Genomic DNA, 15,000 nt, shown 5'->3' on the forward strand with positions numbered 1-15,000 from the left:
TTCCATCCATTCAGTGCCTTTTGATGAGTACAATTTGATCAAAAATAACTTTACATTTCACATTCTGTAAGAGAGAGCACATGTTCAGCTTCATAAAACACATTTTCCCCATCTCAAGAGATAAAAAAGTATATTTAAGTACCAGCCAAAAGTTTGGGCCCACCTACTTATTCAAGGGTTTTTCTTTATTTGTACTGTGTTCTACATTGTAGAATAATAGTGAAGACATCAAAACTATGAAATAACACATATGGAATCCTGTAGTAACCAAGAAAAAGTGTTAAATCAATATAGATTTTAGATTCTACAAAGTAGCCACCCTTTGCCTTGATGACAGCTTTGCACACTCTTGGCATTCTCTCAACCAGCTTCATAAGGTAATCACCTGGAATGCATTTAAATTAACAGGTGTGCCTTGTTAAAAGTTAATTTCTGGAATTGCTGGTGGCAGCATCATGCTGTGGGGATGTTTTTCAGTGCCAGGGACTAGGAGACTAGTCAGGATCGAGGGAAAGATGAACGGCGCAAAGAACAGAGAGATCCTTGATGAAAACCTCCTCCAGAGCGCTCAGGACCTCAGACTGGGGCGAAGGTTTACCTTCCAACAGGACCACGACCCTATGCACACTGCCAAGATAATGCAGGAGTGGCTTCAGGACAAGCCTCTGAATGTCCTTGAGTGGCCCAGCCAAACCCTAGACTTGAACCGATCGAACATCACTCAAGAAAAATGTCATTTTCAAAATATGTCAACCCTGTTTATCTATGGGTAACAGGGTTGACATGTAATGCTCAATCAGCTCGGTTTTCCACCACAAAAAAAAACAGAAAATCACCATAAAGACCAGCTCACCTGCTTTTTCACAATGATTGAACTATTAGATGTTCAATGTTAATTTTGAAATGGAATAGTTTTACCATATGAGAGTTCTGTTCACTTAACAGGGTTGACCCTAAATCACATGAAATAAATAATACGTATTCAGAGATGACTGTAAAAGCAACAAAATAACTATGGCTTTGCAATGATGGTGAAAACTTGGGAGAAATTTCGGGGTTAAGTGGTTTAAAAGTCACAGAAGTGGCACGGAGGAACATGTCAAAACACTGAATTTAGGCAATTTAGCAAGTTTTTAGTCATACCACAAATCAGATTTCTTGAATTCTCAACGTGGTCTATTTTATTCATACATTTTCATTCAATATCAGACTTAAAATTCAATATTGGTGCACAATTTCTACTTCAAATATCAAAAAGGAACACAAAAGGCACTCTTTTCGTGGAACGAACCACACAACATTGCAGATTCGGGAAAGAGGTTAGGCAAGGCAATACTTCAAGGCAGCAAAAAGCAGGAAGGTCTGTACTCATCGATTCCCGGTGAAAAAGTCTCTACATTTATTCCACACTTCATGGTGATCACAACCCAACCCCTCCTACAAAAGTGTCTCTACAATATACTTCAACGTAGAGACATTTAACCATTCAGCAGATGCTCTTATGCAGAGCAACTTACAGTTTGTGCATTCATCTTTAGATAGCTAGATGGGACAACCACATACTGTATCACAGCTACATTATTGAGGAAAAATGTACTAATCAGCAAAGTCGATGCTAGTAAGGTGGAAAGGTCAACTGAGAGTGTAAGTTCCAAAGTTTTTATTTTGTATTTCTATTCATTTTACACACCGCGTGGGGGAGGGGAGAAGAGGAGGTGCCGTGTGATCATTTAAGATAGCCGGAAGATGGACAGGGACTCTGCTGTCCTAGGTTCAGGGGGAAGCCAGTTCCACCATTTGGGTGCCAGGACAGAGAAGAGCTTTGACTGGGCAGTATGTCATTTTAGCAAGTAGTACGCAAGACAGATTTTGGGCCACGGCGTCTCTGACCACTGCTTTTTTTACAAGCGATCTACTGTAGCACCGCCGTGCTACTTAAAATATTCTACAAGGGCTTCACTACAGAGAACGTCCACTCTAAAAAGGTTCAGTCACAAGATGTGAATAGGTCCGGTGAGGTTCAGTTGGTGAGAGAGTAGCACAGGCAATGCCAACGTCGTGGGTTCCATTTCCGCTGGGATAACACACACACACACACACACTCTGCTAAGTGGTATATATTTCCTGAGGTTAAGTCACAGGTGGTAAGTAAGTCACAGATGATGATTAATGATACATGTGCAATGTCCCTGTCGAATACATAATAAATGAATATCGAAATGAACGAAATCCCCATCCCACTCTCCTCTTTACCGTTGGCCTCTGGAGCCAGGGGCAGGTTGGCAGTGCCAGCCTCGAGCCGGCTGACTGTGAGATCAGCCTCAGATCCTCCTCTCTTGTTCAGCATACAGGTGTACACAGTAGAGCCTGCAACACAAGGATCCAGCTGTCAATCAAACCAGCACATTGGAGGACACACACATACAGCAGAAGGGAGCTGTGATGAGTACTGTGAAGCATTTTGTGACAAATGTTTGCTCGAAAAAGGGCTATGTACACATGTCATCGATTGACTGATTAGTAGGACCTGACCATTGCCACCTGACCAATAACATTATTTAATGTATAGCCATTTTTCCTAGTCAGGAGAAGTTCCAAGGCCCTATGGATGAAGAATATCCTCGTGTTAGACACGGGGTCATGGCTAGGCCATGTGGTGGCATGAAGGTTAGCTAAGACCTCTCACTATGACTAAGTGAGATCAAAGCCACAATGTTCCAGTGTTCACATGCAGCATGGGCCAGAGGATGTGTGTCGGGCCAGAGGATGTGTGTGGGGACAAATGGATTGGACTGTACCTCAAAACTCATCTGTAATTTAAACAGTCCTGCATCTCCTCTCCTGCCTCACTGGGTACTGCTGGGCTCCATTATTCAGGGGCCAGCAGTATGGGTGGGTGTGTGTGTGTGTGCACATTCTTTTGAATGCAAACATTCTGTGGTAGTCGTGCACGAAGACTCACCTGGGATTTTGTTGACATCTGCGGAGAATAGCCAATCGGCAGCCTTCTTAGCATCTGGCCCGGTCAGGTAAAACTTTCCAAAGTAGGACATGTTAAACACCGAGACTCCATGCCTGCACGTCAGACACTCATTTTTTATCTGAAAAACAAATACACATCCCTGTAAGGACTGAAATTTTGGCTGAAAAATGCATCAAATGATTTCATGAAGCAACATTTGGTCACTAAGTGCTTCACAGTAACCCAACCAAGACCGCAAAAAGCAACTGCCAGCACAGTGGCAAGGGGGGAAAAAAGACTAGAAGGAATAAACCTTGAAAGGAACCAGATTCAGAGGGGGAGTCCCATCCTCTGGTTGTACCAGGTAGAAGTTGAGAGTACCAACAGATGCTTACCACGTGGTGATGTGGAGGGTAGTCAAACGTGTACTCCTTGCCAAGCAGCTCGTTGTATTTGTAGTTCTGGTTCTTGCTAATATCATAAGCCCCGTACCAATCATAGTCCAGAACCTACAACCACAAACATTAGGTCAATGGTCAGAAACTTTACTTCATCTCCTCTCTGTACGAACCACCTGACCCGATGTTATCAGATGGTATGAACTTGCTTTCAAATCCTTTCAAGAACAACAATTCATTATCATCCATTGTGACAGGTGTCCCCTGGAACCGTTTCTAGGGCTTAGGTGCATTGCCCAAGGGCACAACAGCAGGAGACAGATGAAGGATTTCAGACCAGCAACCGCTCAGATGCGTGTTTCTTACTGGAGCAGCGCCATCCTGGTTGAACCATCCTGGTCTCTCCCAACCATGTCTCTCCTGGAACACGCAGCCCTGCTCCGTCAGAACCTAGAGAAACAGTGACACGATCTATTAGCATTGCAATTAGCCTTCACACAACACAGACAGAAGGGGTAAACCAGACACGTCACAGGGGCTACAACATTTTCTCACCACCAAATATGGTAGTCGGAGTAGGATGTAGGATGGAGGAGGATAGAGCTAGGTGAAACTAGACCGACACAAAGCAAATTCTCTCGGAAAAACATTGAATCTCAATACATTTTGTCGGTTCCCAAAACGACAATATGTTACGAACACTACATTTTAGAGACTCGACGCTTTGCCAAAGTTATAAAAAATTGCCCACGTGTCTGAGACATATGTGGCAGGGTCTACAGACAATCGCGGACTACAAAGGGAAAACCAGCCACTTCGCGGACACCGCTGTCTTCAAACATAGAATGTGGGGGAATGGTCAGAGGCGATCTAAAGAACACCAATGTCATATGGTGTGTTATTTTGTGATGTCATTAAAAATGTTATAAAGGAAATACTGTAACTTGGAAAGTATACACACTACATATACAAAGTTTCCAGCCGAATCTTTGCACATGAAATATGAAAAATTATTAAAGTGTTTTTGTTAAGAGAGTGGCATGATTTTGAGTCACTTTCCGGACAATAACTGGTACGGCTGAATAGCTGCCATAAGTAAAGTATCTAGAAAAGTTCATTTAAGTGTGACCATTTTACTACTCTTTTCAAACCATTGTATTCTGCTACTCTCATCACCCCCACTGGGAACCATCGACACGGCTGGCTAGCCTATCTTCAAATAAGCATCTTCAAAAGTGAATGGAAGTAGAATAAACCATTTCTGTTCAGGACTACACAACAAGTCACAGGATACCGGATGACTGCAGAGGAGAAAAACAGAGAAACCCCTTTTGAACAATAAGAGCCTTACAAGTGTGCTGCAAAAAAGCCCAACCCCCTTTCCAAGGCGGCCAGTTCGGAGAGATACACAGTAAACCAAGGCATTTTCATGTAAATACATTCATGTATTCTTACTCCAAGCAGGCGGCGGTTCGTGTGCAAAGTATAAGTGAGAGTAGTTTCTAAAATGTACGTTAAGGGTCTTTGTCCCTCTATGTCTTTTATAACAAGCAGCCATATTGTTGTCATTTCACTAGGGACCTTTTTAATGTATTAAGTGTGTATGTTTATCCTGTGTTAACATTTAGTTGGCTAGAAAATGAATAATTAAATGGGCAGATGCAAGGAGGTTACAACTGTTCAGAATGATGATACGATACACGGTTATGATTAATAAGTTGACTGTTTATAGATGTAATAAGTAAAGACCTTTAGCGTTTAATTTGGGATATGGTACCTCTAAACAACTGCTCTCGTGGTGCCCCAACTCCTAATTAGTTAATTGTTATATGATTAACTTAAGTTGGGTAACAATCAACATAGTTATCCATAGTTAGTTAGATAAATAACAGTCAAATTAATGTTAAAGTAAAGTGACGACATATTGGAGCCACGTGCAAGGAATCGAAAAAAAAAATTGGGCCCCACTGTTGAATTCAGTCTACATGAATTGTGTGGCATAATGAAATTATACACCAAAGAGCAGTGGGCAAGATTGTCGTTGAGTGTGTGTTTATTTTCAACCCAGATAGCAGGGAAAGATTGACTCTGGTGTTGTATACCTGACAAAGGGTCAGAGTGTGTAGGGTGAATTATTACATTTCCAGCCGATTAAGGACATTTGAGAAAATATATTTGTTTGATCAATGCAAAGTATTCTCTCTCCATCTCTTGTGCGAGAATAGACGTGACAAATGTTTCTTCATGTTACCGCGAATTCCGGTAACATTGCTAGCAAGAAACGCCGATTGGGTTGAACGTGAGACGTCGTTAGTACCCCCGTTCCCGAATTGAAGGGGACCCTTTTTGTGCTTGAAGTGAACATTCTTGTACAAGAACGGCCATCTTTGCATGATTAGAGGATAACAAAGAGAGAAGCAATTCTCCTTTTTTTACAGCGGAAACCCCACCTTGGGAGATGAGATCCTGTGTGAGATCAGCTTTCAGCGGTAAGTGAACCCTTGTGGTGAAGAACCTGCAGCAATTTTTTGGGGAAAAAATTATAAATCCAGTGTGACATCTTCTCATATCTGTAACAACGGGTTACACTTCATAATATCCAACCAATCTCTGAAAGGACATTGTTGTCTCATTCGATTTAACAACTGACTTGCATAGTAAAATTAACAAGGAACTTAAATTGCCAAACAAACACTTCTACCAGGTTGATATTCAGATAAGGAACATATTAATTTGTTCCAACCAATGAGACATTTTTTTCATTTTTCCACCTTAACCTAGATACAGCAACGCTTTCAGGTAAATTCAAGTTTAGTTCCCAGATAGCCTATACAGATATGATTAAATCCTTAATATTGCTAAATCAATTACATTTGCAAATTCATTGAAGTCCAACTCCCACATTACTGATCCAGTACTGATGATTCATTAATGTCTATAAATTCATTTTAAAAAATCAATTTTTTGCAGCTTCCAACGACTCAAAAGCCAAACTTTACAAAATATAATAATAGTGAGCAAGCTATCAGAGGTTAACCCCATTCCCTCACAAATTCGTGAACCCTCACGAAATGGAAAGCTGACCACAGCAGTGATATAATCCAAAACTATGCCAAAGGTCTTAGAATGTTAGATCGCAATGCAATAAGAAAAGCAGAAAATGCGACAAACACCCTCCAAAATAAACCGCCAGATACAGGCCTTGTGAAGGTTCTCTCCAGTTTAGACCTGAAGTGTAGGCCGCCAGCAGAGATTGACATTGGTCCAGTACTGCAGTGCACAGCAGAAGCACGAGCGAGAAACGGTTCAGATGAATGGACAGGTGTAGAGAAAAAGGAAACTAATGACAAAAGCAAATATAAATATATATATTGTGGTATCCCAGGAGCTCTACCCCGGGGGAAGGTAATAGAGGGGTGGTACGTGAGGCGATGTTGGGCGCACACCGAGACAGCCCCTCTGATGGTTCCGGTACGACTCGATGGCATCAACACCAGCGCTCTGCAAGACTCCGGCAGCATGGTGACCCTGGTCCACCCGCAGTGGCTCACACGAGAGGGGAAGGAGGAACCGGGGGACGAGGAGGTAACAGTGTCCTGTGTACACAGGGACACGAAGAGGTACCCAACGGCACCCGTGAGGATAACCACCCCCAAAGGGGGAGTGCCAGATGCACGTGGGAGCTGTTGCTAACCCACCTGTGTCCATTCTCCTCTGTCGAGACTGCCCTCTCTTCCAGGCACTGTGGAGGAGGGAACTGGGGAGGCGAGCATTGGAGGTAGGAAGAGAAGGAAAAAAATACGGTGGCCTGTGCAACCCAACCCCCGCCACAAGAGGTGTCCACTGGGCCCAAGTCGGACCCGGAGGAGGGAGACGACTCCACTCCGGCAAGCAAGCCACTGTGTGAGGAAGACCTCAGGCTCCCCTTTATGGAGTGTTGGTTCCAAAACCGTCCGCTTCTGTAATGACTTCCGGGGCCTGAACGACGTCAGTAAGTTTGATGTCTACCATGCCCTAGGTGGACGAACTGATCGACCGCTTGTGGATGGCGAGATACATCGGCACCTTGGTCCTGATGGCAGGTGCCACTGGCATCTGCCTCCCAGGAGAAGACTGCTTTCTCCACCCCGGGGGGAATATACCACTTCCGGGTTCTGCCTTTCAGGCTCCACGGGGCACAAGCAACATTTCTGCGACTCATGGAGTCCTGCGGCCGCACAGTGAGTACGCAGTGGCTTATTTGGATGACATAATTGTGCACAGTGACAATTGGGAGTCACATCTGTGTAAGTTACAGGCCGTGGTTGATGCACCGAAATGTATAGCCCCATTGGAAAATTTAAACGTACACATTTCTATTTGGCAAACCCCCAACACCCAGTTTGGGAATACCTGCTCTAGAAGATATGCTAGAAGATATGTAAGAGACGTTGCTCTAGAAGATATGCTAAGAGACATTTTAAAAAAGCACACTTTTTTTTAGCAAGAGGTTAATGATAAGTCACCATGACTAGGCGTGGAATTGCCGGAGAACAGGTCCGCCAAAATTAAACACCACTAGCGAGGACGTTCTCACTCGAAACCCTATCCAGGGCCCACTCGATCAAGAAACAAGCCCACGGGCTTTGACTATAGACTCCGATAGAAATGTTGTGACGCACAAGGTAACCCATATCACAACAGCCAATTCCACTCAAACTCCGATAAGTCGATTTGTTTTCACCATGAACACAAATGACCCATCACCTCGTTGCGATCACTCACTCCACTTTGTGAAGAATATGACCAGAAAACAAAACTCAGAGGCCATACCTCAAAACAGTCGTGGAGGACTGCTTAAGCTGTGATGCGCTAAATTGATTCAGGCTCGACAATATCGCTCATCTCTCAAAACACTGTTCAATGATTTCAAAAACGGCTGTGAACCCAGCAAAAAACGGAATGATGCGACACTAAACTTGAGGTTTCACTCAAGACTACCTCGCGCCTCTCACAATGCGACCCATGCTGAAACTACACTTCCAAGACGTAATGCTTGTTCACCCTGTGTACATGACCAGCCTCAAAACGGAACACCTGCTACTTGGAGCAGACGCGATGGATCATTTGGTCCCACGCTGATGTATTGGAAAAAACAACCAATTGTGGTCACAAGTAACCATGCCGTCTCCCACTGACCGTACGGCCTCCTCCGGACGCTGGCCGCAACACAGTCATCCACAAGGAATATCTGTGGACAGGACCTCTTGGGAAACAGGCGTTTCGACACCTCTTGGTGCAGAATGTGACTCAAGCAGATATCGCGATATCTCCTCACTATTCTTTTCGTGATTGCAAGCCAGCGTTCTCCGTGAGTGAGCAAATTCACTCCTTCTTGGAGTCATACTGTAGCTAAGATTAAACTTCCCCTTGTCCTTCAGACACTTCCGCAAGCACCACGGCCGTCTTCAGGAAACAAAGCATCAACCTTCAGAGTGGACTCTGCTTCCGATGATATATTTTCCGCTTTGAGGGGGACTGAAACCCCTTACAATGAAACTAATGGCGTCAGTCCTGCCACTGACCCGACTGGTGAAACACTGTGCAACATCGCTGAAAGATGTCCTCGTCTCAGTTCGCAGGTACTGGAACAGTTGCCACACACAGACGCTGTGGTGAATGGCAGACCACAACAGGCAGACAACACCAGGAGATTTGGTTGAAAGGTTATAGCCAACCTGCTGACAAGCCGTACAAAGGGTCCAACCTTTTTGTTTGTGCCTCAAACACCATCTGCTGGTCGGGGGTGGGGGGAGGGGTCCCAAGACCTAAAGGGGGGGAATACTAGCTCAGGCCCATGATGAGCCTTGACTTTAATTTGGGAGATGGTAACTCTTTAAAGAACCGCTATCATGGTGCCCCAATTCCTCATGAGTAAATTGTTACAGGATTCATCTAAATGGGGTAACAATTAGTTAGTTGATTAGACAAAATAACAGTCATCCTATTCAAGTTAAAAGCAAAGTCACGACACCATCAGGCATTATCATAACTTGTATTAAATACCATAGTGTCACAGTCTTTATTATTGAACAATTACCATAATCATTACTTTTCTTTGGTCACTAATGGACTCCAATATTTTAAGTGCCTAGAAATGAGTCATTTCTCTTTCTTAACAGTTAGAACCCTGGTTGCTAGGCGATCCCCCTCATTCTGAGATTCTGAAGGAAGGCTCTCTTGGCCAGGAGCGGAGAGGTGGGCAAAGTCTGAGTCACAGGCTGCTGTCTTCTCAACCAGAAAACATGTATTTTCCTGCTTTCATAACGATAATAATGCTGCCGTATCATAATTATACCCAACAAAAATATTAAACAATTTCAAAGATGTTACTGAGTTACAGTTCATAGAAAGGAAATCAGTCAATTTAAATTAATTAATTAAATCAAATTTTAATTTAGCACATACGCCAAATACAACCGGTGTAGACCTTACAGTGAAATGCTTACTTACAAGCCCTTAGCTAAAAATGCAGTTAAGAAAAATAAGATAGATACAAGGCTATATACAGAGTCAATGTGCGGGGGCACTGGTTAGTCGAGGTAATATGTACATGTAGGTGGAGTTATTAAAGTGACTATGCATAGATAATAAAACAGCAGCAGCAGTGTAAAAGAGGGGAGGGAGATGCAAATAGTCTGGGTAAATATTTCATTAGCTGTTCAGGAGTCTTATGGCTTGGTGGTAGAAGCTGTTAAGAAGTCTTTAGGACAGACGGTACCGCTTGTCGTGTGTTAGCAGAGAGAACAGTCTAGAACTAGGGTGGCTGGAGTCTGACAATTTTTAGGGTCTTCCTCTGACACCGCCTGGTATAGAGGTCCTGGATGGCAGGAAGCTGGGCCCCAGTGATGTACTAGGCCTGTAAGAACTACCCTCTGTAGTGCCTTGTGGTCGGAGGCCGAGCAGTTGCTATACTAGGCGGTGATGCAACAAGTCAGGACAGGACGCTCTCGATGGTGCAGCTGTATAACTTTGAGGATCTGAGGACCCATGCCAAATCTTTTCAGTCTCCTGAGGGGGAATAGGCTTTGTCGTGCCCTCTTCACGACTGTCTTGGTGTGCTTGGACCATGTTTGTTGGTGATATGGACACCAAGTAACTTCTCAACCTGCTCCACTACAGCCCCGTCGATGAGAATATGGGCGTGCTCAAACCTTTTTCTGTAGGCCCCGGTGTTGAGGATCAGCATGGTGGATGTGTTGTTACCTACCCTTACCACCTGGGGGCAGCCCATCATGAAGACCAGGATCCAATTACAGAGGGAGGTGTTTAGTCCCAGGGTCCTTGTGGGCACCACTATTGTGGGCACTATGGTGTTGAAAGTTGAGCTGTAGTCAATTAATAGCCTTCTCACATAGGTGTTCCTTTTGTCCAGCTGGGAAAGGGCAGTGGAGAGTGCAATAGAGATGACATCATCTGTGGCCCTAATCTATGGATTTCACACGACTTGGGAAGGGTGCAGCCATGGTTGGGCCAGGCCCAGCCAATCAGTGTGAGTTTCTCCCCACAAAAGGGCTTTATTACACACAGAAATACTCCTCAGTTTCATCAGCTTTCCAGGTGGCTGGTCTCAGACGATGACACAGGTGAAAAAGTCGGATGTGGAGGTCCTGGGCTGGCGTGGTTATACGTTGTCTGCGGATGTGAGGCCGGTTGGACGTACTGCCAAATTCTTTACAACGACGTTGAGGCGGCTTATGGTGGAGAAATTAACATTCAAAATTAATCAATTCTCTGGCAACAGCTCTGGTGGACATTCCTGCAGTCAACATGCCAATTGCAAGCTCTCTCAAAACTTGAGACATCTGTGTCGTGTGACAAAACTGCACATTGTAGAGTGGCCCTATTGTCCCCAGCACAGGGTGCACCTTCATGCTATTTGATCAGATTCATGACATACCTGTCAGGTGGATGGATTATCCTCTTGGCAAAGGAGTGTTCACTAACAGGGATGTTCACTAACAGGGATGTAAACAACATTTAAGAGAAATCTTTTATTTCAGCTCATGAAACACACTTTACATGTTGTGTTGATATTTTTGTTCAGTACATATAGTTCCAAAAATAATAGCAGCTGTTTAGATTGCCGTTGCCATGCCAACGGAGACCTTCCATTACTTTGAGTTGGGAGCTCAGTTGGCTGAGGGCAGCATTGATTTAATCCAATATGATCGTTTCACTGCAGATGGATAAACAGTCAGCTGGAAACACAGATAAAACCTTGTGTTACAGTGAGTGTTTTTTGAATCTCGAGTGTGTTGTGATGAGGCCAGAACAGCACAACCAAATTGAAAAAGAGAACACAATACATTGGTGTGTATGCGTGTGTGTTTCTGTTCATGCAAAGTAGTCACAGTGCGTGACTGAAGCTCAATCGATATGAACAAGACTCTCTCGCACGCATGCACGCGCACAGCACAACACCCTTGATCAACAGTCACACAACACTCAGCCCAGAGAGAGAAGCGTTCTTTCTTATAAGACGGAGATAACCTCGATATTTTAAGTGTCTCGTTTAGGAGCCATTTTAGCAGGGATCGCATGTGTAACAAACGAGCAGCTAGCAACTTTATTGCTAACTATCTAATTCAACAGGCCATTACAAAGTGGGGCGATCTGCTTACTAGATTAACGGAGAGGAGAGGGCTGGCTGCCAGTTAGGAGGTATTTTTGGAACACTTAAGCAGTGCACCATCTCTTTATTCAGTAGCTTAGCAACAAGTCCTACACACGCACACACCGCTTACCTCAGGCACACAAATACGCGATTGAGTTAAACGTGTTGTCGATCATGATCTATCTTCTTTTTTTTTTAATCGAGTGTCACTTTCTTCAAATGACATGGCGAGGGGTTTTAAATGATTCCACCATCTGTTAATGATGTACGGTAATTGTCTCAAAGGGCTGAGATGTCAATTGAGGCATACTATGAGAAAATATGGTAACTCGTTTACTGTATGCAGTGGTTGTAGAGTTTGGCTTCACGGCTCACTCACAGAGTAAAACAGAGACAGGAGTGCGGGACCACTACCCCCACCCCACCCGCAATGCAAAAGCACGCACACAATTTCCATTTGTTGTGTCGTCACATTACTCTTGTCAATTAGCCAAATCGCACGGTGAGGTGAGAGAGGCTAATAGAATAAAACAACCAGAGGCACCTTTCTCCTCCTCTCCTCCCGAGGAATCACTCCCCTTTACCTCTCTCACTTCAATTAAATCCAGACGACTGTCTGTTTATTATTATTATGTGTTAACATTGATTAGCCTCCCAGCCAGAGAGAAGTAGGTAGCGAGAGAGAGAGGTGAGAGGTAGCGAGAGAGAGGTAGCGAGAGAGAGGTAGCGAGAGGTAGCGAGAGAGGTAGCGAGAGAGAGGTAGCGAGAGGTAGCGAGAGAGAGGTGAGAGGTAGCGAGAGGTAGCGAGAGAGAGGTGAGAGGTAGCGAGAGAGAGATAGCGAGAGAGAGAGGTGAGAGGTAGCGAGAGAGAGGTAGCGAGAGAGAGAGAGAGAGGTAGCGAGAGAGAGCGAGAGAAGGGTAGCGAGAGAGAGCGAGAGAAGGGTAGCGAGAGAGAGAGGTGAGAGGTAGCGAGGTAGCGAGAGAGAGAGGTGAGAGGTAGCGAGGTAGCGAGAGAGAGAGGTGAGAGGTAGCGAGGTAGCGAGAGAGAGAGGTGAGAGGTAGCGAGAGAGAGAGGTGAGAGGTAGCGAGGTAGCGAGAGAGAGAGGTGAGAGGTAGCGAGGTAGCGAGAGAGGTAGCGAGAGAGAGAGGTGAGAGGTAGCGAGAGAGGTAGCGAGAGAGGTAGCGAGAGAGAGAGGTGAGAGGTAGCGAGAGAGAGAGGTGAGAGGTAGCGAGAGAGAGAGGTGAGAGGTAGCGAGAGAGAGAGGTGAGAGGTAGCGAGAGAGAGAGGTGAGAGGTAGCGAGGTAGCGAGAAGAGAGAGGTAGCGAGAGAGAGGTGAGAGGTAGCGAGGTAGCGAGAGAGGTAGCGAGAGAGAGGTGAGAGGTAGCGAGGTAGCGAGAGGCGAGAGGTAGCGAGGTAGCGAGAGAGATGTAGCAAGAGATATAGGTGAGAGGTAGCGAGAGAGAGAGGTAGAGAGAGAGAGGTAGCGAGAGGTGAGAGGTAGCGAGAGAGAGAGGAGAGAGGTAGCGAGAGAGAGAGAGGTGAGAGGTAGCGAGAGAGAGAGAGGTGAGAGGTAGCGAGAGAGAGAGAGAGGTGAGAGGTAGCGAGAGAGAGAGAGGTGAGAGGTAGCGAGAGAGGTGAGAGGTAGCGAGAGAGAGGTGAGAGGTAGCGAGAGAGAGGAGGAGAGGTAGCGAGAGAGGTAGAGAGAGAGAGAGGTAGCGAGGTAGCGAGAGAGATGTAGCAAGAGATATAGGTGAGAGGTAGCGAGAGAGTGAGAGGTAGCGAGAGAGAGAGAGAGGTGAGAGGTAGCGAGAGAGAGAGAGGTGAGAGGTAGCGAGAGAGAGAGAGGTGAGAGGTAGCGAGAGAGAGAGAGGTGAGAGGTAGCGAGAGAGAGAGAGGTGAGAGGTAGCGAGAGAGAGAGAGGTGAGAGGTAGCGAGAGAGAGAGAGAGAGGTAGCGAGAGAGAGAGGTGAGAGCGAGAGAGAGAGAGGTGAGAGGTAGCGAGAGAGAGAGAGGTGAGAGGTAGCGAGAGAGAGAGAGGTGAGAGGTAGCGAGAGAGAGAGAGGTGAGAGGTAGCGAGAGAGAGAGAGGTGAGAGGTAGCAGAGAGAGAGAGAGGTGAGAGGTAGCGAGAGAGAGAGAGGTGAGAGGTAGCGAGAGAGAGAGGTGAGAGGTAGCGAGAGAGAGAGAGGTGAGAGGTAGCGAGAGAGAGAGAGAGCGAGAGGTGAGAGGAGAGAGGAGAGAGGTGAGAGGTAGCGAGAGGAGAGAGTAGAGAGGTGAGAGGTAGCGAGAGAGTGAGAGGTGAGAGAGGTGAGAGGTAGAGAGAGGTGAGAGGTAGAGAGAGGTGAGAGGTAGAGAGAGGTGAGAGGTAGAGAGAGGTGAGAGGTAGAGAGAGGTGAGAGGTAGAGAGAGGTGAGAGATAGCGAGAGGTGAGAGATAGCGAGAGGTGAGAGATAGCGAGAGGTGAGAGATAGCGAGAGGTGAGAGATAGCGAGAGGTGAGAGATAGCGAGAGGTGAGAGATAGCGAGAGGAGAGAGGTAGCGAGAGGTGAGAGTAGCGAGAGGTGAGAGAGAGGTAGCGAGAGAGAGAGGTAGCGAGAGGTGAGAGAGAGAGAGAGGGGTGAGCGAGATAGAGAGGTAGCGAGAGGTAGCGAGAGAGTGGGTAGCGAGAGAGAGAGGTGAGAGATAGCGAGAGGTGAGAGATAGCGAGAGTAGAGAGAGGTGAGAGGGGTAGCGAGAGGAGAGAGATAGCGAGAGGTGAGAGATAGCGAGAGGAGAGAGGTAGCGAGAGAGAGAGAGGGTAGCGAGAGGTAGCGAGAGAGAGGGGTAGCGAGAGGAGAGAGAGAGAGAGAGGAGAGAGTAGCGAGAGGAGAGAGAGAGAGAGTAGAGAGAGAGAGAGGGGTAGCGAGAGAGAGAGAGAGAGGGGAGAGAGGGGTAGCGAGAGAGAGAGAGGGGTAGAGAGAGAGGGGTAGAGGAGAGAAGAGAGAGA

General features: G+C 45.9%; 1 protein-coding gene across 1 annotated transcript in view; it reads right to left on the reverse strand.

The window, feature by feature from the left end:
• sardh (sarcosine dehydrogenase) overlaps nucleotides 1–15,000 on the reverse strand; it is a 157,042-nt gene that overhangs the window by 35,856 nt on the left and 106,186 nt on the right. Inside the window, exons 13-16 of the mRNA XM_046369512.1 lie at nucleotides 3,727–3,810; nucleotides 3,358–3,471; nucleotides 2,963–3,101; nucleotides 2,254–2,367 (exon numbers count right to left, since the gene is read on the reverse strand). Of these exons, the coding sequence (XP_046225468.1) occupies nucleotides 2,254–2,367; nucleotides 2,963–3,101; nucleotides 3,358–3,471; nucleotides 3,727–3,810 (451 nt within the window). The remainder of the gene's footprint in view (nucleotides 1–2,253; nucleotides 2,368–2,962; nucleotides 3,102–3,357; nucleotides 3,472–3,726; nucleotides 3,811–15,000) is intronic.

The sequence above is a fragment of the Oncorhynchus gorbuscha genome, linkage group LG11 (assembly GCF_021184085.1).
Source record: "Oncorhynchus gorbuscha isolate QuinsamMale2020 ecotype Even-year linkage group LG11, OgorEven_v1.0, whole genome shotgun sequence".
Taxonomy (NCBI): Eukaryota; Metazoa; Chordata; class Actinopteri; order Salmoniformes; family Salmonidae; genus Oncorhynchus; species Oncorhynchus gorbuscha.